A 25,264-nucleotide genomic window follows, 5' to 3' on the forward strand; every position below is an offset into this window, starting at 1 on the left:
TGATATAACAGTTAAAAAAACACTAGCGAGTCACTTATAAGAAGCAGCGGATGAATATGCTTTTAGTAAGGATTGGCAAATTGCTGGTAATAATAATAATAATAATAATAATCTGACCTATTTCACTACCCAGGGTCTTCGGAAGGCCGTGCTCATCGGATCGTGCGGAACGATGATCGGATCCTGGGTCAAGGTCGGCTCCGTGTCTCCCGACCGCTTCTACGTGACCTTCATAGGTCAGTGCATCGTGGCCGTCTCCCAGATATTCATTTTGGGCATCCCCGCCCGCCTGGCCGCCGTCTGGTTCGGCCCCAACCAGGTGTCGACCGCTTGCGCCATCGGAGTCTTCGGAAACCAGGTGTGTAAGACGACGTATACTACTATAGTTTCATTCATAAATCTGGCTTGTATTTACGCTCTGTCTTACAGCAGTAGTAGCGATTGAGGGAGTGTCTTTAGTATTTCATTCATAACATTGACTCAGATGTTATTCCTCACGTATATAATGTTGTGTTGACGTATAGTTTCATTCATAGCTCTTGAATAGCTACATTCATGGTTGTGGCTTATTTTTACAGTAGTAATAATGGTGATTGCAGTATCTCAATACTTCATTCATAACATTGACTCATTGGAAGCTCTTTCCTCAATAGATAATGATAGCTTCATTTATACATTGACTTTTTATTTTTTCCACTATCGTACAGTTATTGGATGTGGTAGTATCTCAGATATTTTATTCATAATGTTGCCTGATTGAGTATTATTCGTTCAGTATATAATGATGCGTTGACGTATAGTTTACTTCATAAATCTAGTTTAGTTTCATTCATAGTTTTAGCTTATTTTTACAGAAGTGGTGGTGGTAGTATCTTGTTATTTCATTCATAACATTGACGCATTGGATATTATTCCTTCAATAAGTGAAGATGAAGATTCGTTTCATTCATAAATTTGGCTCGTGTTTACATTATCAAATTTATGAATTGAACGCATAATCATCATAGGTATTTGTAGCGGTAGTAATAGGACATTCATTCACAAGATTTTTATTTTGATAATGTAGTTATAATAGTGGTATCATATCGTTTATTATTTATTTATTTGTTTAATAATATCTTTTATTATTAAGTTTTTTACTTACAAGTAGTGATAGCAGCAATATATTCATTCACGTGGTTTTTCTTACAATAGTTGCAGTTTTAATAGCATTGGGTAGCTAGTGACTCGCTCAATGATTATCATTTATTATTTATCTGTTTTATTATTAATTATTTTTACTCATTAGCAGCGGTAGCAGTAGTATATTCAATTATTACATTTTTATTACAATATCTGCTTTTATAATAGCAATTGGGCAGTTCGTGATTTGCTCACTAGATATTAGTTGTTCTATTATTCATATTTTTACTTATAATCAACAGTAGTAGTGTATTCATTCACATGATTTTTATTACGATAGCTACAGTTATAAGTTCCTCGTTGGACGAGTGGTTTATGTGCTCGCCTACCGATTCGGTAGTCACGAGTTCGACTCCCTGTTCTGCCAACGTGGAATAAGAGGAATTTATTTCTGGTGATTAGAAATTCATTTCACGATATAATGTGGTTCGTATCCCACAATAAGCTGTAGGTCCTGTTGCTAGGTAACCAATTGGTTCTTAGCCACGTAAAAATATCTAATCCTTCGGGCCAGTCGTAGGAGAGCTGTTCATGAGCTCGGTGGTCTTCTTAAACTAAGATAGGCTTTGTCTTTTAGCTGAAGTTATAATAGCATTGGGTAGCTGGTGACTCGCTCAATGATTATCACCTATTTACTGATTGATTAACCTCTACTCCGCAGCTTGGCGTCGCCACAGGCTTCCTGTTGCCCCCAGCCATCGTCCCAGAGTCCCACGATAAGGAGGTGGTCGGTTACTATCTCTCTTTCATGTTCTACGGCGTCGCCATTTTCTGTACTGTCCTCTTCGTCATCATCGTGTTTGGTGAGTGAGCGGATCTATCTCTTCTCGAAGTTGCTTCGCTTTTATTTTTTATTTTTATTTTTTTTCAATTCCAGAAAGTTGGGAGGAGGATGAGGAGGAGGTTCATTTCCTATCCATGGAGGCCTGGCTGCATGATGGGTTTGGTGTCTCAAGAATGGGCGGGCGGAAATGGGTGGATATTGGTAGATATATTCATTGAGTGAAATTTTGATAATCAACTTGTCGGAGAAATTGGCTCAGTTAATAAAAAAACAAGCAAGATTTATATCACTAGAACTATCTGTTTGTTTATAAGTGCAATATCTCAAGAATGAGCTGACGGAATTGGGTGGATATTGGTAGATATATTCATTGGGCAAAAATTTTAAGATGGTCAACTTTTGGTCAAAATTGGCTCTATTAAAAAAAGAACTTTTTATATCCATAACTATCTATGTTTGTTAAAAAGTACAATATCTCAAGAATGGGCGGACGGAATTGGGCGGAAATTGGTAGATATGGTCATTGTGTGAAAATTTGAAGATAGTCAACTTTTGGGAGAAATTGGCTCTGTTTGAAAGACAAACAAGTTTTATATCACTATAACTCTAGTATGTGTTTGTTTATAAGTGTGATATCTCAAGAATGGCTGGACGGAATTGACATTCTCAAGATGATGAAGTTTTGGAGAAATCGGCTGAAGAGTGGACAGTTTATCAGGGAAAGATTGTACATTCTATTGAAACTTATTCTCAGTTGTACGCTGAGGACTTTCAGAGCTTTCAGAGAAGGGTCATATGCCGGAGGTGTTATATGACCGGGTGGTTACCCATCCATGGACTGACCTGACCGCTAATAGAACACCTAAATGTGCTTTCAATTAAGGATGAATTGCTTATGCTGAGAAATAAAGGGAGGCTGTAATTCTGAGGTTACTGTAAATAATAAACCTATCGATATTAGCTTTTACCCGTAGGGTGGTAGTGCCATCAGTGCGCCTCACGCGGTGCACTGTAGGCAGTAGTTAAGGATCTTTCCAGGATCCTTTTGGCCCCCGGCTGCGACTCCTTTTTTTCCTTTTACTGTACCTCCGTTCATATTCTTTTTCTTCCGTCCTTCTATCCACCCTCCTAACAATTGATTCATAGTGCAACTGCTTTGAGGTTTTCCTCCTGTTACACCTTCCAACCCTCTCTACTCTCAATTTCACTTTCAGCGATGAATAACCTCATAGGTCCCAGCGCTTGGCCTTTGGCCTAAATTATGTGTGGCATGTAATCCTCAAGTACACGGCAAACTCTGCAATCCATCAGTGTTTCATAAACAAACAAAAAACCTGATCTTGTTACCCGAATGTACAGCAAGAGTCACCAAGCAACAAAAAGTAAACAAACAGTGACGTAATTGTCCATGGTCCAAGTGCACACGAAGCTGGCGGATGTACGATAACACGGCGAGACCATCATCCATCCATCCCGACGTCAAATTAGCACGGTGGACAGTGATCACTGGCGCCAGGAACTTTTCATTCAGCCCATAAACAAGCCCCTTTCGCTGAAGATGAGAGTCCAATTTGCAGGGCACACCTTTATCCTGTCGCGGGTGCTGCAGGATTTACAGGCTGGTACGCGAACCACAGGTACTACCTGGTATAGAAGAGCCATGGTACTCTGGTTTTAATCCGTCATCTTTGTGTTGTAGCGAATACCCAACGTTTATTGTACCTTAGGTCTCCTAAAAAATTTCCGGCAAAATTTAGTTGCCACCTTGGCATGTTTTTAAACAGGAATCTCCGATCAAATTAAGTCTTAACTTTGAGGAACTTCATAGTAGGAGCGAGATCATTTTAGTTGTTGCTGTGCATGGATAGATCTGATATTGGTATTTATTTAAGTACTTTTTCACGGAAATTATTACAAGGGAAATCTCTAGTTATAATGTTTTTCCACACAAATATCTCCTAAATTGAGTCTCAGTTCTGATTTTTATGTAAATCAAAGTCTTCGCTCTAACATGAAATATCCCCTAAGATAGTCTCGATTCCAGTATGAAATATCTACTTAAATAGTCTCTGTTCTAATACCATTTTACGCTAGGAACTTTAGAATAATCTATTCTGATACATAATACCAGCTGGCCCACTGGGAAAGTGGTTAATGTCGTGGTATGCCACTCAGATATCAACGGGTTTGCATCTTCCCCAGGGCGATAAAAAAATCACTGGTCCTGTGTGCTTGCTTTATGGGGATAGGTTTCTTCTACTGAAATAATAATGCAATGAACTCCTGCCTGTTCGTGGTTCCGGATTACCGGTCTCACCTTATCGCGGAAAAATTTGCCTATTCACGGTATCTTTTTTTTTAAAGGCATATTCCTTAATCATTGTATTTTCCTATCATTTTCGTAACTAAATGCATTTTTTTGTGATAAAACTATTACAATACTTAGGTATGAGCATTTTTAGAGGGTTTTCTTTTGGTGTTTGAACTATCTAAATAGACAGTTATAAGCGTTTTTACAAAGGTGTCAAGTTGTAGTACACATTCCCCGCAAATACCGGGGTCAACTGCAATAATAATGATAATAATATAACTCCTAAGAAAAATATTTCCACCTTCTTTTTCAGTGTTCAGGGAAAAGCCACCAACCCCACCCAGCACTGCAGCCTTCATGACTGAAGAGGCTGGGTCTTACTTCCAGGGAGTGGTCAGGTAAGAGACCTCGGGTTTCCTCTCCTGTCTTTCATTATTTTCTTAGTTGTTGGAGAAGGAGGAGATCAGGAGGAGGAAGAGGAGGAGGAGGAAAAAAAATCTTTCCTATTATTAATTTAGTTTTTTGGAGGAGCAGGAAGTGTTGAGTGGTGGTTCTCTGAAGAAAAATATATAAAATAACACACTGAATGTTTCAAGTTCCTTCTTTCATATTTGTTTTCGTGTTAGGTAACAGTAGCAAAATCTATTTATATTTGACAATAAAGAAAATAATAGCAAAAGCTTTTGTTCTGTTTTAGTACTGTTACAAAAAAATGTAATCAAATCACTGGCTTTTACAACTTGATTTTTATGAATAGCTTGAATTTCTAATACAACACAGCAAATAATTTACAGCGCTCATTGTACGAAAGATATTCAAAGAAAATGTCCTACCGGTTGGAATCATCATTTTCTATGAGATTTTTATATTGTTCCTTTAATATTAAACAAAAAACAGTGAGGGTATCAGGATAAAGTATCAAACAAAATGACAAAAAGTAATGTGATATGTAAGACTAACTACACACACAAAAGAAATATATATATTTTTTATTTTATGTTTTTACTGAAGCTTTTAATAAGACTATTCATTTTAATGTAATTTTTAGTCATTTCTCCTCCTTGTCATATTTTCAGCCTGAAGATGAGGTTTTAAACCTCGAAAGCTCGTTTGATAAAGAATGTTCTTCCTGGTCTTGGCACTGTTATTTATCATCGAGCTAAGATTTCCAAGTAGCCGCCCAATTACTGAGGCTATATATATCTATATATATATATATCTAATATATATATATATATCTATATAATATATATATATATATATAGTATATATATAGATATATATATATTATATATATATATATATATAGATATATATATATATATATATATATATATATATATAATATATATATATATGTAGTAGTAGTTATGGGTCGAGGCAATGCCTTTGCAACGGCGCCTCTTAGTCTTGGGTATTTTTTTTTTTTTTATTTGTTTAGCTCTTTCCTTTTTTCTCTCTTTTTTCCACATCAAGTATATGGTTTCTTTTCTTATTTCGTTGTTACCTGAAAATAGAAATTTTCCCACTACGTCACTTTCCTTCTCTTCATAGGGTTGTTGTAGCCCTATTGCTTTAACCCGTTCCTCTATATATGTGTCACAAATGATAAAAGGGAAATGAAAAATATGTTTCTACTGCATCATTGCAAAAAGGACAACAGGTGTTCTCCTTCTGGTGCCTTTTTGCTATATTTAAATTAAGAGAGTTGGTTCTGGCTTTGAAGAGAAGGACTGAACCCATAGAGTTGTCATAAATTTCTTCATCTTTTATTTCTCTTTTCCACGTTTTATATATGTTCACAGTCACTTTATTTTCCAACTCTTCTTTCCACCTCTCTGTGTCCCATATTCTGGCTTTGTCCTTTATTTCTGTTCTGGACATTCCTTCTAATTTTCTTAAATTTATTTTAACTTCATGCATTGTACTTTTCCACAGTTTTCCACCATTTTCTTTCCTTTTCTTGCATATCTGTAATTATTTTCTTCAGTATCTCTTTCTGTCCATTTAAAGTATTATTTACATAGCTTATCTTCCCATTCATAATTCTACTTTTCATTGAAGAAGCTCCTATCTCCCCCCTTAATGTGGCTACTACTGTACTTCTACATGCCCCTAATATTTTCCTATATACCCCATTCTCTATTCTTTGTAATTTTTCTATTTCTGCGTCTGTTAGATTAACCACATTGGTTCTGTATAAGATTGATGGTAGAGCTATGTTTTTCCAGAATGTTTTCCCTATTAGAACTTTGTTGCAGCTTTTTTCTATCACGGAGTAGGTTAGGTTGGCTAACTTCTGTGCTTTATTCAACATTTCTTTTTTCTGTAGCTTAAACAGATTTCTAGAGTCATTTATCTTTATTCCTAAATATGTAATGTTCTCCCTCACCTTTATGTTCTCTATCTCTTCTGGTTTATCTTTCATGTTGAAAATAATGATGCTGCTTTTCTCTTTATTTATTTCTAGCCCACATTTGTTTCCTATATCTATTAAAATCTTTATGTTTATTCTTGCGTCTTCTATATTACTTGCTAGAACTAATCCATCATCAGTGAAGAAAAGTGTCCCTATCTTTACTAGTTCATTTTCAAATCCTGTCCCTTCCTCCTCCATTTTCTTAATTATTAAATATGTCATTAGTTTGAAAAGTGAAGTAGAGCCTGTGCAACCTTGCCTAATCCCACTTGTAATTCCCATTTCCTGTTCTACTCCCTCCCCTAGGTCTATTATTGTGCTATCCCCTTCATATATGTTAACTACTGCCTCTATGATTTTTGGATGTATTTTGAACTGTTTCATAACTTCAATCATGACTTCTCGTTTTACCGAGTCAAATGCTTTACTGTAATCGATAGCTATTACTATTAATGGTTTTCTATTCATGCAGCTCTCTTCTACACCATATTGTGAATCCTGCTTGGCATTCGTGATCTTGTTCATTCAGTCTGAGGTGTGCTTCTATTTCGTCTTTTATCAGCATCATGAATACTTTGTATGATATATTTAATAAAGCTATAGGCCTTAAATCCTTAGCCCTTGGTTTCCTTTTCTTTTCTATCATTTTTGTTCTAGATTTCTTCCAAGATTCAGGCTTTTCTTTGATTTCTAGTTCTTTGTTGTAACACCTAACTAGTACTTCTATACAGGTTTTGCTCTTCATTAAAGCTTTGTAAAGCTCTGGTTTGATTCCATCTGGGCCTGCAGCTTTTTTAGTTTTGAGCTTACTTAGACAAGCTATGACTTTTTCCTTGGTTATCACAGGCTCTTGCATTGGGATTATCTTCCTTTTGCATTCCATCACTAGGTCCATGTGTTCTCTTAGTACTTCTGGGAATCTATAGTCTCCAATTCTTATGATATCATCTTCTGCTGCAAATTCAGTTTCATATTCCATCCTTTTCTCTTCGTTCCAGATTTCCTTTATTTTATTTTTGTGTTTGCTGTAAATGGTTCTCCAATAATTCACTAATTAACATATAAACAGAGGGATAGATAGATAGACATAACATACCTGTGTGTGTGTGTGTGTGTGTGTTAGTAAAACATTCCTGTTGCTTTTGTATTATTTCTTTCAAAATTTAAGAAATATTTTCCAAAAATAACTCCCTCACTAGCCAAGAAGTCATCTGCAGTGTGTGCCTACCATTCCTCTAGCACCAGCAAAATATTTCATAAAAAAAAAAAATCTTTGGGAATCTACCTAGTTTGAACAGTCTAAAGACAAAAAGTCAGTCACTACCACTTAATCCCTGGTTCCAGGCTCCTATTCCAGTTGATTGTTGTCAGTCACTACCAGCTACAGTGGTCTCCCTGTATTCGCGGGGGATGCGTACCAGATCCCCCCGTGAATAGTTAGAACCCGAATGTTTGGAACCCCTATGAAAATGCTAAAAACAGCCTATTTTGTTAGTTAGAACTCAAGAAAAACCACTAAAAATTTTCATACTTGGTTTCTTTAATAGTTTTATCACAAAAAGTGCATTTTATAATGAAATTCATCAAAAAAACCAGGAATTTGTGGATATTTATCATAGAAAAATACCGCGAATGCGCGAATTTTCCGCAAATAATGCGGGGAAACGTTCCCCAGAGAAATCCGCGAATGTGTGAGTCCGTGAATCTGGAGAACGCGAATACGGGGGGTCCACTGTAATCCCTGGTTCCAGGACACAGGCTCCTATTCCAGTTGATTGTTGTCAGTCACTACCAGTTAATCCCTGGTTCCAGGTTCCTATTCTGGTTGATTGTTGCCCTTAGAGTTTCCTTATCCTCATTATGTTAGTCTTCTTATATGAATATATTTCTTTTTCAGGCTCATGAAGAGTCGAGGTTACGTGTTGCTGCTTCTGTCGTACGGAATGAACGTCGGAGCCTTCTACGCGATTTCCACCTTACTCAATCAGGTGGTGCTGACTCATTTCCCGGTAAGTGTTCGTCTCTCTCTCTCTCTCTCTCTCTCTCTCGTCTCCTCCAGTCCTCTCTCTCTCTCTCTCTCTCTCTCTCTCTCTCTCTCTATCCAAGGTGCGTACAAAATGGATGTATAAGCCTACATACTTGAATGATGATAGATATGTTGATATTAGTAAACGTAATATCTATATATATTATATATATAGATATATATATATATATATATATATATATATATATATATATTATATATATATATATATAGTGTGTGTGTGTGTACATATATTTATATATTCTTAATTTTTTCAGAACGAGACAGAAAATGCTGGGCGTATTGGACTTCTGATTGTATTGGCTGGCATGATGGGATCTGTCGTCTCAGGAATAATTCTGGACAAGACAGCCAAATTCAAGTAAGGAAAAAATGTTTTTTTTTCATTGGTTATGGGAGGAAAAAACTATACCTACTTTCTCCTTGGATTTCAAAATCCATTTTGACCCTTTTAGCTGTCTATGAAAGAATAATATTGAGATGACTTTCTCTGTCTGTCTGCACTTTTTCTGTCTGCGTTCAAATCTTAAAAACTACTGAGGCTAGAGGGCTGCAAATTGGTATGGTGATCATCCACTACAATCATCAAACATACCAAATTTCAGCCCTCTAGCCTCAGTGGGGTTTTTTCTTTATTTAAATTTAAAGTTAGCCTTGATCTTGCATCTGGCACCAGTATATGTGCCAACAACACACGCCACCACTGGACCGTGGCTGAGAGTCTCATACAACAGTGTATATGCTGTACAGAAAACTAGATTGTGCCAAAGAAACCTCGGCGCATTTTTTCCTTGTAAAAAAGGAAATTTGAAAATATCAAATCTTTGCGTAGAGAACAAACTATAGAGCACAAATTCCCGAACAAATTTTGTCAGAATCGTCTATTATTTTCATTTAATCCAATTACTACAGCATTTTGGAAAGCTGTAATCTAGTAAATAACATAACTACTTGAAAGAACGAACCTTGGGGACGTTTGTGCAAATTCTTAGACCATGAAGCTGGAAATCTGGTTAAGCTATTTCAAAATTCATTATAAATTCATGTTTTTTCTCCTTTTGATTGAAAAAATAAACATCAGTTAACGAACTGAAAATGTATTTAAATGTTCCCAGTAGTTGCTGCTCTCATTTGAAAACTCCGTAACATTTACTTAATAATAAAACATATACATTACCTTTTAGAATTACTGATTAGTAATGATAATTGAGAAATAATTGAAATACATTAAGGTCGTCTAAAACTTCTTTTCTGGAATCATCAGGAAAAAATTTAGGTCACAGGTTCTACAAAGAAGGTAACGGAAATTACAGAAAGTTATGAGAAAACCAGATAAATTAACAGATTAATAAATAAATAAAATATTAAAATAAAAGTTGAATTGTATTAGGGTATTAGATATGAAATGCAGTACTGAAAGTCTGTAGGGGAGTATATAAATATATAAAAAGCCCAAACCATATACATACTACTTGCAAATACAAGACAGTTTAGGCTTATGGACCTGTTGTACTCAAGTTTCAGGCCTCATTGTGAGGCACTGCCTCTCCCAGTAATGTCTTTTAGGCCTCATTGTGAGCCACTGCCTATACTGTACTATGAAATGATCTTGTCTGGCTCTTCTGCTTTAGGTGGGTGTAATATCAAAACACAATTATATATAAGTACTTTTAAGTCCCCAAATAACCCTTCACGTCTCCAGGACTTTTTAAATGGTGCAGCCTTGAGTTACCAGTCATTTAATTTTTTTGTTAGTTAACATTTGAAGAACAAATCCAGAGTTATGCAAAAACAAAAGTATTTAAAACTAAAGCTAAACATAGCTTTTGAGATTCTGTAAGACTGAAAAAGGGGAATCGTACAGATTCTTGAAAGCTCTCTGTAAAGTTTGATTTTTAGTGTATTTGTGGATTTGTTTCTCCATTTTAAAACTCATGTTACAATGAATATTTTTAAAGTTATGATAATCACCAAAACCATAAAACATTTAGTTTTTTATGCAGAGGCTGTCGGGAGGGGCATAATTTGATGGCATAGTAAAAGTAAGAATTTGGGAAAACCAAAGCTGGGAGAGATGTCCAAAGACTGGTGATGAATCACATCTACTAACAGATTATTTTTTGTAATTTCAGGGCAGTAACTCTGACGATCTACGTTTTGTCATCAGTGTTCATGCTGGGTTACACGTTCATCTTCCGCCTGGAGACTCTTTGGCTGGTCTTCCTCATGGCAGGATTGCTCGGGTTAGCATCGGTATAGGCTGCATTCAGCAGTAAAATCCGTCATAAACACGTTGCCAACTTATCGCAAACACATCACAAACATGTTGAATACAAGTCAGCATCTTACTGGTAATCCTAATCAATGTTGTATATGATTGTCCAGTATTTAATAGGTAATTGTTCTCCACTTGTGGCCGTTGACTTGTTTCCAACCTGTCGGAGATATATATGCAATAAGTTGCCAACATGTGTTTATGAAATGTTTAACTGTAGTGTGTAGCTTTCATTCAAGGAATAACTTAAGCTTAAAGGTACTGTTATAGAACCAATTCAGAAATCAGAAAATGTTAAAGTTACTATGATTATTATTTATAAAAATGTGTACACAATCATTACTGTTTTATTTTTTCTTTAACTCTTTGATACCCAAAATACTCCCTGCTGTCCCTGACCCCATCTTGGAGTTTATTATTATTATTATTATTATTATTATTATTATTATTATTATTATTATTATTATTATTATTATTATTATTATTATTATTATTATTATTATTATTATTATTATGAAGAATCTGAAATCTTATTGACTTTCTAAAGAAACTTCCACAGAATAGACTGCCCATACATTACCAGTTTCTCCCAGGAATTGTACACAGCTAGCTGTAGATTGTCCCAGTGGCCCTTGAATGAAATCTTTTATCACCCTTGCTCTGTTGTTCAGGTCCAAATGTTACAAAATCCATTCCTACTAGGTAACCTTGGATATTGAGAAAATGGATGACATTTCAAATCCTTAGTGATAAAACGTCTTGCCTTCATCATTGCCAAATAATTACTGTCTCCTCATTCCAACAGATTCTTCATGACAGGATACCTGCCAGTAGGCTTCGAGTTTGCAGCAGAATTGACATATCCTGAAGCTGAAGGGACCAGCTCTGGACTCCTCAATGCATCTGCGCAGTTCTTTGGCATTTTGTGCACAATGGCTGATGGCCAACTGTTAGCTGCGTAAGTCAGTCATTTCGACATTACTCAGTGTCTAGACTGATGTGCTGTGTATTTCTGTGTTTACTGAGCATGATGCTATAATGCACACAAGAAGAAAATAGAAAACTTTCAAATAATATAGGATACCTTCACTGAAAGTAAATTGCTTTTTTATTGATCATTCATCACAGACATAAAACGTAATTTTTCAAGTTGGCAGTCTTTTGCCCAATGATTTTGTTTCACATAACATTGACCCAAGTAAATGTTTACATAGCATTGACCCGAGTAAACGTTTACATAGCATTGACCCGAGTAAACGTTTACATAGCATTGACCCGAGTAAACGTTTGCATAGCATTGGCCCGAGTAAACGTTTACATAGCATTGACCCAAGTAAATGTTTACATAGCATTGACCCGAGTAAACGTTTACATAGCATTGACCCGAGTAAACGTTTACATAGCATTGACCCGAGTAAACGTTTACATAGCATTGACCCGAGTAAACGTTTACATAGCATTGACCCGAGTAAACCTGGTTAATAGCTTAAATCCTTGAAAGATAGATTTATGGACAAGGTAGCTAGACCTCTCATGAAATACCTACAGCAGATGTAGCAGTATGAGCTAGTCCTGTTTGTCATAAATAATCTACAGTAGATTAGGCAACATGAGCTAGTCTTGTCTGTCATGCATTTCCTTCAGCAGATAGAGCAACACTGGCTAGTCCTGTTTGTCATGGATAATCCACAGCAGGTTGAGCAGGTGTGGCTAGATATATTTGTCATGAATTATCCAAAGGAGATTTATCAACTCTTAACTAGTCCCTTTTGTCATGAATCGTCCCCAACAGATTTGGAGCTCAGGGGCTAATTGTAGTGGTCATTAATTATCCTTAACAAACTTGGCATCACAGTAGCTAATTCTGTTTGTCGTTAGCTATCCCCAGATTTATGACAGTTGCTAATTCTGTCATGAATTATCCCCAGCAGATTTAACAAGACAGTAGCTAATTCCATCAAGGATTATCCCAACAGTTATAACAAGACAGTTGCTAATTCTGTCAATAGTTATCCCAACAGATTTAACAAGACAATAACTAATTCTGCCAATAGCTATCCCCAAGAGACTTAACAAGACAGTGGCTAATTCTGTCTATAGTTATCCCCAACAGATCCAACAAGACGTTAGCTAATTTTATCAGTTACTATACCCCACAGAATAACAAGACTTCCTAATTATGTCGTCATATATCCACAACAGATTTAACTAGAGAGTAGCTAATTTTTTCATTTACTATCCCCCATAAACTTAACTGCAGTAGCTAATTTTGCTATTAACAGTCTCCATCAAATTTGCTGACACCAGCTAATCCACTTTACGCCACTCTTTACACCAACAGATTTGACATCTCGTCTCCTCATTTCTTGCCTGACTTTGCGCTCTTCCCGACAGGTATGGTGACATAGCTGCTAATTTCCTCTTAGTCATCGTCCTAGCAGTGGGAGTGGTCATGACAGCCTGCATCAAGGAGGAATTGAAGAGACAGGCGGCCACCAAAAAATCAGACGCCCAGGCAGGAGTCGAAGATAAGGAGCCGAGAGTCTAGGAGTGAGACCCACAAGTCATTCTGGTTCATCTCAGTATTATAGTCGATGTAATTTATGCTCTCATTTGTAAACAAGATGTACACATACGTATATGACCGTGTGTGTATGTTTGTTTGTACATACGTATATACCATAGCTGATAACCTGATGTAACGTGAATGATATATGACCTGTTGTGTAAGTTTTTACATGCGTGTATGTATGCATATATATATATCCACACATACTTACATTGATGCTTGGACTATCTTTCTCTTCCTGACTGAAGCACACCTTATACATCCTCCAGATTAAAACTACACTAAACAACTCTCAGACTCGTCCCTATTTTGATGTTGGTTGGTTTGATGACCGACAACGAAACCACAAAAGAATACAAAGAAAATTCTTAAGTGATTTGACAATACGTACATGCAAATATATACTATATAGATGTCTCTTGACATGAAATAAGGGGTCTACATCCCCTCCTCCCCCTTAGGACTTCCATGTAAACCAGATTAGTGATACATCAATGTGCATTAGACCTTTTCGTCTTTCGATTTTAATGACGTCAAACGTCATCATCAGCCTCCATGGCACAGAGCAGAAGACAAAATTTCTTGTCGTAGCATTTTTACCAAGCTTTTATACTCTAGGGAGAAAATTCCTTGTCATAGAAAGGAATCCTCATCTTAACTCATGATGCAGACTGTGGAACAAAAGGCAGGTTTGTTTGTTTTTTTTTTCTAAAATTAAGAGAAAATTTTACTCATTTTGATAGAGTTACATACAGTTGCTACAAGTGCAAAAAAAGAAGAAAACACTGTCTTTCAGACTAGTCAGATGGTTAAAATCTTTGCTGTCTTTGCCTGCCTTAACCTTGACAGACAGTTTTGAAGATTTTCAGGACCCAAATTGAATCAGTCACCACTTTGAGATGATAACATCTTGTAAGATTGTCTGCAAAATATATCGTACCATGTTTGGAAAACAACATTCCTGCTTTCTAAAAATAAACCACTGCACTTTCTAGGCTATGAGTCAATGCCTTTCTGTTTTGCAGTGATTGTTTTAGAGTGAGCCTTGAGCATCGCTTTCACTCAGAATGTTCAGCCTAAGGTATATTTAAGAGGAATGCAGATCATGACCTAATCGACCATAAGAGGGAAGAGTCAAGCCTTTTGAATAATCGTCGTAAGTGCCATTTTTGAGAGAAAAATATCAATCTTAAGAAAACAGGAGAAACACAATCTTTCCCTCAAGTGTTCTACTAGAAGATGCCGTTACAGAGAAGGTGCTATGGAGCATTACCAAATTTAATACATGTATCAAATACATTTAGTGACCAGTGTATTTAACGCATGCGTGGTTGCAAGTATATATCGTCGTACAGTTTTCATACATGTAACCAAACATATTCATATGTATCTTATGAGCTTTATGTATATATATGACTGTAAATACCATTATTTTGAAGTGTGGCTTCTGAGAGATGCTTTCCTTGCACAAACATGTGGAGATGTAGTTGGATGTCAGAGACGTCTCTATGTTAAGTTTGATAAATAAGGGCATCAGATGCCTACTCTTGCATGTGGTCGTGAATGTGTAAGAATAACAGTATAACAGGAAGTGCTTATTTAGCTAGTAATTTAAATATCTGAGGTAATGAGAGTTAATGCAGAAGGTTCAGGTATTATTCCTCCAAGGGTTTTCCAGCCCTTGGGAGAAAGGAACCCCATTTGATTGTGTTACTGTTTTCTCTTTTCTAGTACAGAAAATGGTAAGCCCTGCAACTGCTGAGAGATTTTATCAGTATAGGTTCACTTGGAGTTTTTACATTTGTGTTATTGTTCTTTCTTTGTTTATTCTTAAAACACCCAATTGCAAGTATTTCTTTTAACAGTTTCACTCAGATCGCATCTGTTTTTAGTTCAGATTACTGTCCTTTCCTTTTGGGTAGAGTCTGGAGGTCCACACCAGACTTCATGCTCTCTTTCACACTCTACCTCACACACAGACTCCCTTGGAGCAACAACCTGTGCTGGTATAAGCCAGCTTAATCTAAACCACCCAACCTCCTTCAGATTTCTGTTACTATAGTGCAATCGGTTCCTGGTGTTTTCATTTAGTTTAGTGATAATCTTTTCATATTTGAATATTATAGGAGGAATGTGTTTTTATTTTTGAATGTTATAGGAGGAATTACCATTTTTAATTAACAATTTGTTTCATACTTTTCATACTGAGAGATTTATTCATACTATAAGGACTGTTGCAAAAATGTAAATCATAACTAGCAACTAACTGCATTACTCAATTTCAGTGCAGCTAGAATGCGGGAATGGAATAGCAGAAAGATAGATTTTAAACAGAAATATATTCATTTTACTACAAGGAAGAAAATATAACCAGAGATATTCAAGGCTGCTGCTAAACTTGGAAGTGAAGTATTTATGGCGATATGTAAGTCACTGAAGCAGTTGATTGATTGTATTGTTATGTAAGAGAATGTAGTTTTTAAAAGGTCATCCATTTTATAATGGACACTTTTTCTTAGAAAGCAGTTTATCAAAGTTTGAAAGCAATGCTGAAGGATGCAAAAGCTTCAGGAGCATAAGCAGGTTTCCGTTCCTTATTATAATATATATATATATATAATATATATATATTTTCTATATATATATTCCTTATATATATTATATATATATATATATATATATATATGTATGTATATATATATATATATATATATATATATATAGATATAATATATCTATATATATATACCGTTATATATAATATATTATTATACAATATATTATATATAATTTATTATTATATATATATAATATTATATATATATTAGAATATATATATATACATAAAAGGACCCATTAAAAGAAGTTTCCACTGGGAACTCCAATATTTAGTCTTGCCCCAGCTCCAAAAATGGGTAAATGGTGAACACATTTTCAGTGAAAGAGCATTTGCAGTGGGAAATTCTTCACATCCAGAACAATTGTTATTTTAGCATCTAAGTAAATAATGTTGTAAAGACAAGAAAGCTGTAAATAGTTACTGCTGTATTTTCTTTTTTATTTATTAAAACTGGTTCTCATTTTTGTGTGAGGGGGAATGGCTTTCACATCAATTAAGTGAAATTTAGATAGCAAAATCCGGACTCATATTTTGTGCCATCCCCTTCAGTTTGGCATTTTGTCTTCAGATGTAAATTACTTAGAAAAACTTGCAATTAATACTTTCCTTTAGAAAATTGGTGACATGTATCCGAGCCACTAAAATACTATGTCTTCTCTAACAGGTGCATGATTTTTTTGAGGTGTCATGCCTAAAATATTAATTCCATCATGTTTACCATGTTTTATGGGTGTTGCAATAGATATTGTTCATGATAAATGTTATTAAATTTTTTAACTTTATTTTATTCTATTTTTTATTCTATTTTTAAAGAAAGCATTTTCAGGATAAGTGGATATCTGTTCCACATTTTTATGGTGGTATTTTTAGGATCATACTATGAATATGGTGGTACTTTTAGGATCATACTATGAATTAAACTTTAGCTATTTCATTAAGATTTTGGGAAATAAATAAATCAATAAGCCAATAAATAAATTGATTGATTAATAAATAAGTAGGTAAGATTGTAATATGGTTTGAATTAGTCAGAAACGGTCAGCTAACTTCAGAAGTGAAGTGGGTTATCAGTCCTTGTTCAGTAGATTTAAGATGGATGTATGCAAGTATGCAAGCTCTCCATATCCATATAAGTTGAATGGATGTATTGTGTATAACACAACACTGAGATACAAGCAGTTAAGTCAGTGTACTAACAAACCAGTCAGTACTGCAGATCAGTAAAGAGATGCACAAATGTTTACCCAAGTCTGAAATTATCTGAGGTCATCATAGAGTTAACTTGACTGCAATGAGGTGACCATGCGTTATTATAATTATTAGGTTAGTGCATTAGAAAGTATATATGTAAATGGTTGAGAGATGAATTAATTTTATTTCCGGGTAGTGAATGCATGTCATCTTAGTGTTCAGTGCTAATTTAAGAATATGTAAATGTTCTTTCACGGAAAACTTGCAGATCTATTCACAGTATTAGACTGCTAACTCTTTGCTACACCAGACAGCAGACCAAGCTAACTGTCAGTGGTGTGTATTGGTTTATGCATCACCAGTCACTGAGTGTAATTTTAACTGCAGCAGCTTCCGAAGACTGTATTTGCGTCACTGGCTGTTTGAGCCAGAACACTTTAGCCACGGATTAGATCCACGGCATTAGAATACTGTATATTTTTTTGAAAGCATGTCTACATTGGACCATAACTTGTCTTCCATATTCCATCTGAATGAGTGATAACATTGTGATTGAAAGTCATACCCGTGTCCTTATGTAACGAAGGTGTATGTTCACATGTGTAACTAACATTCCAAGGCCAGTAGATTATTTGCCGATGGCAACACTGAAATATGGCTTTGTGTCATTTGGTATCAAGAAGAATGTGCTTGAGAGAGATACTACTGCCTTGTATCCCTCTTGGTTTTGTTTTTGTTTGTGGTAATTCAAGAACGTAATTGGTTTGAAGACTGCTTAGTCACTGGGTGTCCGGAATTCTAACTCTGTGATCGAAGTTGATGATACTAAATCGATCTCTTTTGTTATTTTTTTATGACAATCCGTTTTGAAGTCTTGTTAGAAATCAAATATTTAGAATAACATCGACAAAAGGGGTCTTTAGATTAGTAGCCTCTGAAATTTTAAAGGAGGCAGTTACAAGGTCAGTATCTCTTTAGATCAATGTTTTGTGCATTTGTATTAAAAAGGTTGTAACTTTGAAACTGTCTTCCTTCAGGATAGAATTGCATGGAGAACAATCTCCCACAGTTGCATCTGCAACAGTCCATTTATTAATGTTACTGTGGCAGTGTTAAGTAGACTTGAACAATAAGTTAGGACATGCTAAGTCTTTTGAGATCTTTAGATTCTTACCCCTGACACATCAAACGATTTTTTATATTTTACGGTATGCCTGTTTTAAGGAATCCCACATTCATGCTACTAATCATAAGTCGGGTTTTCCTTTAAAAGATGGTTTAATTTCTCAATATCAAGATAAAACTTACGAGAATAATAACTATTTCTTCTTCTTCATAAAATGATACTTGAAACATAGTACGAGTTATGTGGAGACCAATGCAAACTAATTCTTCTTGAAACAAATGATACTCGAACCATAAAGGATCAATAGAGGCCAATATAAACAAATGTAAATAGTTACCAAGCTTTCGTACAATTTTAGCAGAAGAGTAGTCGTATATTAATCATTAATCATGATCATTTGATGTCGGTCTTATATATACATATGATGTTAACTCTAGATATACGGCTATGTTTTCTTGACATGATAAAGACATACATACTCTTGTATTTAAACTTGTGAAGGCATTCTCAAAATGTCTAAATCGGCATTTTGGTGGATTTTCTCCTTCGTGGTACTTTGAGTTCACGAATCTGTCATTTTTGGCACAGCTTCAGTCAGCCTCTGCAGAGGATGGGACAAGACAATCTGTCAGAGATTATCGTTTACATATGTCATTTCAGGATGTACCTCTTCTGGTAGAGGCTGACTGACTCTGTGCTAAAAAGAATTGTGTAGCTCTGATAGAAAGCAATTCTGTAATAGTTAGGAACTGTGCATAGCATATTTCATGTACTATATAAGGCCTTGTCCACACTAACGGGCACTGCCCACAGGCAAACAGTTCCCATAACTCATTCCACTATACTGACCAGCCGAGTATGGAGCCAGAACAATGCGATTGTCTGGTAGCACTGCTTCAGAAGCGAGAGAAAATATAAACTGCTGGAATGTCCCTGCAGTCATGCACGCTAGTGTGGCCAGGCCACAATATACACAAGTAGATGCAGACAGTTTTGGGTAATATTTATGATATGAAAGAACTTAGGATCGTTTTGTGCAGTGTGTCATTACTGCCGTTTTATATGTGGTATAAAAAAAAAATCTTAGATGACTGTAAAGGGAACACACATTCTTATCTAAACTATTCTCATCAGTGTTACAAGGGCAGAGTGAGTTTCGGTGTTACTTTAAACTGAACAGAAACTGAACATTTTTTAAATTAATACTTTATTTTAGTAGAATGGAACAATGCTTTGCTGGGTGGAAGGTGAAATCAAGTGAATTTTGACTATAAGCAAGTCACTTGATTTTGCTGGGCAAATCAGTTATTTTCAGAGAATATTTTTACTATTATAAATGTTACTTTAAATCTTGAATCCTGCAATTTCTCTCATTTATTTGCTTTTATGAATCTACACTATTTATTTTCAAAATGTTTAATTTACTAGTTTTTATTTTCATTCGCATTTTCCTTTCATCAAAATAAATTGTGGATAATCACAAAATGTCTTCAGAACTTGTGGTGTCAAGATGAAGGAAAGTGTAGATAATTCATAACTTGGACAAAACCTCCGTAACAATTCTATGTTCTTGCTCACTGACTCTGATGTTCTTCATTATTATGCCCTGGCTACATGTCAACAGTGCTTCTCTTTTTTTAACAATAGGTTGCCGGAGGACTACCATGAAACTTCAGACTCCATCACTTCGGCTATGGCTAATTATCATGTTACAACTGACTGATCATACTCATTCTTTGCTCAGATAGACAATTGTGTGTTCATTTCAGGCTTACGTCTGCCAGTCAGATTCATTTCCAGCTCACTGCCAGTCATTTTCCAGTTCTCCACCAGATCAGTCTTCACAATATTCAGCCACCCAGGTTAATTTCCATCTTATGATCAACCAAATACCTTCATTCATCCTCAGTTCAGAATCAACCAGTCATGTTCATTTTCAGTCCTGTATCAACCAGTCAACTCTTTTTTTTTTTCAGCCCTGTTTATCCGACCAATCATGTTCAATTTCAGTAGTGGATCACAAATCATGTTCATTTTCAGCTCTGTACCAACCAGTCATGTTCATTTTGAGCTCTATCAACCAATCATGTTCATTTTCAGCTCTGTATCAACCAATCTCATTAATTTTCACCTCTATCAACCACTCGAGCTCATTTTCAGCTCTTTATCAACCAGTCATGTTCATTTTGAGCTCCATCAACCAATCATGTTAATTTTCAGCTCTGTATCAACCAGTCATGTTCATTTTCAGCCCTTTATCAACCAATCATGTCCATTTTCAGCTCTTTACCATCCAAATCAGTCAGTTATATCATTACTGGTTCTTCACTAGCCAATCCTACTAATTCTCAGAAGTATACAGTAGTAGAAGAAAGACATATGCATTTCCACCTAAAACTCTCTTAATCTCGAGTTGATTTCAATTTAACGGGGTGTGTCAAGTAACACTGTTTAAAAAAATCTGTTTTCAAGTTCTTATTCAAAATGCTTACTTACTTAGTCTTTATTATTATTATTAATTAAACTTTTGACTCGTAGGTTATTGTTCCATAAAACTTGAATGACTTAAGAGAAGTGATAGTAAATATTTGTATTGTTACTCTTGGATCTTTCACTTCAAAATCTTTGCCTCTTCTTGGTTCTCCTTATTTTTCCCGCCTTCTTCTTCTTCTTCTTCTTCTTCTTCTTCTTCTTCAGAGTTTAATTTCAACTATGTCGTAGTTGATTAGGAAATGCAGTTTTTATAGGAAGAAACGTGTATGAAAAAAAAATAAATAGATTTTTTTAAAGTGAATGTCATATATCAATTTGTTTGAACCCAAGTATATCAACAGTTTTCTCTATTGTCTCAGTGGATTCGTATGTGTTCATGCTTGCATATGTCACTGTAAGGATTAATTTCCTTCCATAACAATATTGTTAATACAATCCCGTATGAGTACGTATATGCATAGTTTTATTATTTTTTAAAGCATTGTTATTTGTTGATGTTTTGTATCGTTGATTTATGATTCTGTGCATATGTGGAATAAAGGGTAATCCCTTGGCGAATCCTTTCTTTCCTTTCTCAGTGATTTTTTTATCAGCTTAGGAAAGTAATATATACTCTGATGATGACAACCGAAGGCATATTCCTGAACTGTAACCAAGTAAGTACCGGGACCTTCCCTGGAAAGGGATGGACGCCATATGTTAAAAACAATGTTGAATCTTCTTGAAAATCATCTCATTATGTTTCCCACATCCAAATTACCCAGAGGTTATTTCATTGAATTAATCTTACCTAGGAGCTTGGCAAAAAAAAAAAAAAAAAAAAAAAAACAGGGTAGTTGCCATGCTAATGTATATATATATATATATATATATATATATATATATATATATATATATATATATATATATATATATATATCTGGTATTTACCACCCTGGGCAATTAGGGTTTTGCTGGGCATCAACAAGATTGCGAAATGGAATTGAATGAGTCATTCATCTTGTAAAGATAATTAGCTTACTGAAGGTAAAACTTTTTACTGGAAAGCAGCTTTCTTGTCGGGCAAACCTTACAAAAATGATAAAATAATTTACAGTAATATTTAAGTAAGGCCAGAAGTTGACCATTTGAAACTGATGTACGTATGTATGGTGTTTTTACGTTGCATGGAACCAGTGGTTATTCAGCAGCTGGGCCAACTGCTTTATGTGACTTCCAAACCATGTCGAGAGTGAACTGCTATCACTAGAAATATATACACATCTCTCACACCTCAGTGGAATGCCCGAGAATCGAACTCGCGGCCACCGAGGTGGTATACGCCAATTGATTTAAGTCCTTTTCATAAACGTCAAACAATCGTGGCCATAAATACAGAGGTGACGGAGAGTGTACTACTGTCTACCCTCTCGTAACGATTCATAGTGAAACGGCGATATTTTCCTCCTGTTATATATATAAACACCATACCACAAACGATATATACCTTTCAAAACTTTTCACTCTCCATTTCCGTTTCACCGTATCTCATTAGCTGAATTATAAGAGTGTATGAATGATTTTACTTCAAAGAAGATGCAGCATGATAATTGAACTGGTCTGCGTAAGTATATGAGTTGAAAATAATGACCACCGTCAAAGTAAAACCCAATGTGTAGCTACTCATGTATTTATTTATTTGTGTAACATAGTCTACAGGAAATTAATTTCACGTTTAACTATTACAAAATCTAAACACCAAGCCAATACAAAGTAGAAGATTATACATGATATATAACAGCAAAATCAATTAAATGATTTGGTCATTTGAGTTAGCTGATTAATGGTAATTCCCTAAGATACAGAATTCCGAGAATACTGCATTATTTTAAAGAAAGCATTAATCATTTTGTGTCATAAACGAAATATATAATATATAAACGACAAAATAGCAGTGAGGTAAGGTTACTAGTGATAATCAAGCATTTCGTGATGATGCAATACGTAATCATGAAGTAACTACTGATAACATAAGTAAGATTGCACGTGATGATCAAGTGTTACGTTATGCAATAATATTAAGTAACAAATATTTATAAGATAGGCATTCAGGTTTTAAGTAGACCAAATTGTGCAAGAGATCATTCATCCAAATGCAGACTTATGTTATAGACATACTAATTACTGCTTATAAGAGGAATTAAAAAGATATTCTCGAAACACTCAAGTTAAGAGGTTTGTCGCCCCGTTTAAGAAATGCATTCGCAAATAAATAAAAATAAAATCATTTGTGCAAGAGAAAGATAAATAATGAAACTTTGGGAGAAATATGCTGCGTTTCTTTTAACAATGATTAATAACTATCAGAGTCGGACCTGTGTAATTAAATTTTTAATAGGGATTGTCTTAGATTGATTCTTCTACATTTTTCCACTTAAACACATAAAACTGAGATACGCACAACGATTTCTCCAGGAAGGCAAATAAGCAGAACATTCTTTTATAAGAATGTCCAGGAAAGGTAAATTACCTAGAAAAACGCGAAAAAAGTAAATGTTCATTGCTGCAATGTAAGCTGCAAGATAATTTGTAAACAATGTGTGGACAATTGACGTAAAATTCCACTGTTTTGGGCAGGATTACATAATAGCTCTTCCAAAATCTCATCATGTTTAAAAGTAAATTATGAATAAAAAAAAAGATTAGGACAGAAAATTATATTTTGATAATATTTCTATATAATATATGTAGAATTATTTGCAAATTGTAATAGAAAGAATCATGTCATGCGAAATGTCCGCACCCTATGAAAGAGTCACTACCAAAGTCTCGCCCTTCTCTGCGTAGTGCCATGACGTAACTGTCATCAGGAGACTTTAGGTGTTTGTAGTCTCGGACATTATTAAATCTAGTCTCTAGTGTTTAATCAACCATGGCGAAGTCGGCGCTTTTTTCTTATAGCAATTTAGTGCATGCTGTGGCGGGAGGATGTGTAAGTAAAGCGTTGAATTATATTAAATTGTCGTGTAGGTTGGAGTCCGTAGGCTTGGCCTTGCCTGTACCCTAATTCACCGGCCTCGTATTTTTAGGGGGTAAATCTACCCATTCTATAGGTACACAGTAGTTTATCAGAAGCGTAATTTAGCCAAATACTTCCCTGGGAATTCATATGGGTATGTCAATATCAGGAAACTGTAGGGTAGAACTATGGCACTACCTACTATAGGCTACCCTAACTGCGAAAGGGGTAGGGTAAAACATCACAGCAGGCCAAACAGGCCACCTACATTCAACGCTTGCCACCCTCCGAAAAAGTACATTATAACGCGTCCTGACACCAGAGATGGGCATCAGTCGCGACTTGTTGTTGGTGAGAAACGGAGCTAAAGACCTCTACTCTCCTTTCGAAGTAAGTATTTTCTCCAAAGTTAGAAATTAAGGCCAAATTTTAAGATTTAAACAGAGGGTAGAGACAAGGGTGGCTACGGCAGTGGAAATCTCACCAAAACGCTTTAGAAATTTTTACTTACAACTAAAAATGTTTCGAAGATTGACGCCATCTTGATGTTTACGGAGTCACTTATGTCACCAAACTTCCCATTTCCTGTGCTAAATCTGCACACCACTTGTACCCATAGACGCTGGGGCACTTTCATCACAACAATCGTAAACCAACCTCTTACCAGCACTTATTCAAGGGGACTATGGCATTCTTTGCGGCGTTTTGCGCTCTTCAATTGTTTATCAGTGTTGTCAATTGGTATGTGTTTACCCTCCAAACTAGGTATAAGACTTACACAAAACCGGGAAATAAGGTGAAATTAGCGTATCTATTTGTATTAGGCTATATTATACGTACATATTACAGCAATTTTTTATTTTCTCTTACTGCATTACTATGACAACTAGAATTCATCGAAACAGTTTGTAAATGCATCGGCGTATGTGTGACGCTCCACTAGATTGGCAACGATGAGTCATTTTTCCTCACATCGTCTGCTCGTAAGTATATATCCGAAACATTTGTAATTTTTGGGGGTTAATTTGGTTGCAAAAAAGGGATAATAGACATGAATTAAATAAACATTTTGAAGTAAAGTTAAACTAAATATTGAGTAAAGTAAACAATTAAGGGAATAAAGCTTTGCATCTCATAATCAGTGTTGTCGTCTGCTGCTCGTAACTGTGTTTGCGGAGTGAGTGCTTAGGAACCAGGAACCACAGTGTGGTTCAAGTGCACTGTGGAGTGAATTAAGACCAAAATGTGT

General features: G+C 35.4%; 2 protein-coding genes across 7 annotated transcripts in view; both read left to right on the top strand.

The window, feature by feature from the left end:
• LOC135209166 (heme transporter FLVCR2-like) overlaps window positions 1-16,159 on the top strand; it is a 147,028-nt gene extending 130,869 nt beyond the window's left edge. For 5 of the 6 annotated variants that reach the window (XM_064241838.1, XM_064241837.1, XM_064241839.1 and 2 more), the window contains exons 3-10: window positions 134-358; window positions 1,844-1,985; window positions 4,591-4,675; window positions 8,594-8,705; window positions 9,001-9,104; window positions 10,876-10,986; window positions 11,824-11,976; window positions 13,413-16,159. In XM_064241838.1, coding sequence (XP_064097908.1) covers window positions 134-358; window positions 1,844-1,985; window positions 4,591-4,675; window positions 8,594-8,705; window positions 9,001-9,104; window positions 10,876-10,986; window positions 11,824-11,976; window positions 13,413-13,566 — 1,086 coding nt within the window. In that variant the 3' untranslated portion in view covers window positions 13,567-16,159. The remainder of the gene's footprint in view (window positions 1-133; window positions 359-1,843; window positions 1,986-4,590; window positions 4,676-8,593; window positions 8,706-9,000; window positions 9,105-10,875; window positions 10,987-11,823; window positions 11,977-13,412) is intronic. The other variant, XM_064241835.1, reaches the window with a different exon arrangement.
• A 7,669-nt stretch (window positions 16,160-23,828) lies between these two features.
• The window catches only part of LOC135209167 (peroxisomal membrane protein PMP34-like), a 58,641-nt gene continuing 57,205 nt past the window's right edge, over window positions 23,829-25,264 (top strand). Inside the window, exon 1 of the mRNA XM_064241840.1 lies at window positions 23,829-23,988. Within this exon, the coding sequence (XP_064097910.1) occupies window positions 23,929-23,988 (60 nt within the window). The 5' untranslated portion in view covers window positions 23,829-23,928. The remainder of the gene's footprint in view (window positions 23,989-25,264) is intronic.

Source organism: Macrobrachium nipponense, chromosome 37 (assembly GCF_015104395.2).
Source record: "Macrobrachium nipponense isolate FS-2020 chromosome 37, ASM1510439v2, whole genome shotgun sequence".
NCBI lineage: Eukaryota > Metazoa > Arthropoda > Malacostraca > Decapoda > Palaemonidae > Macrobrachium > Macrobrachium nipponense.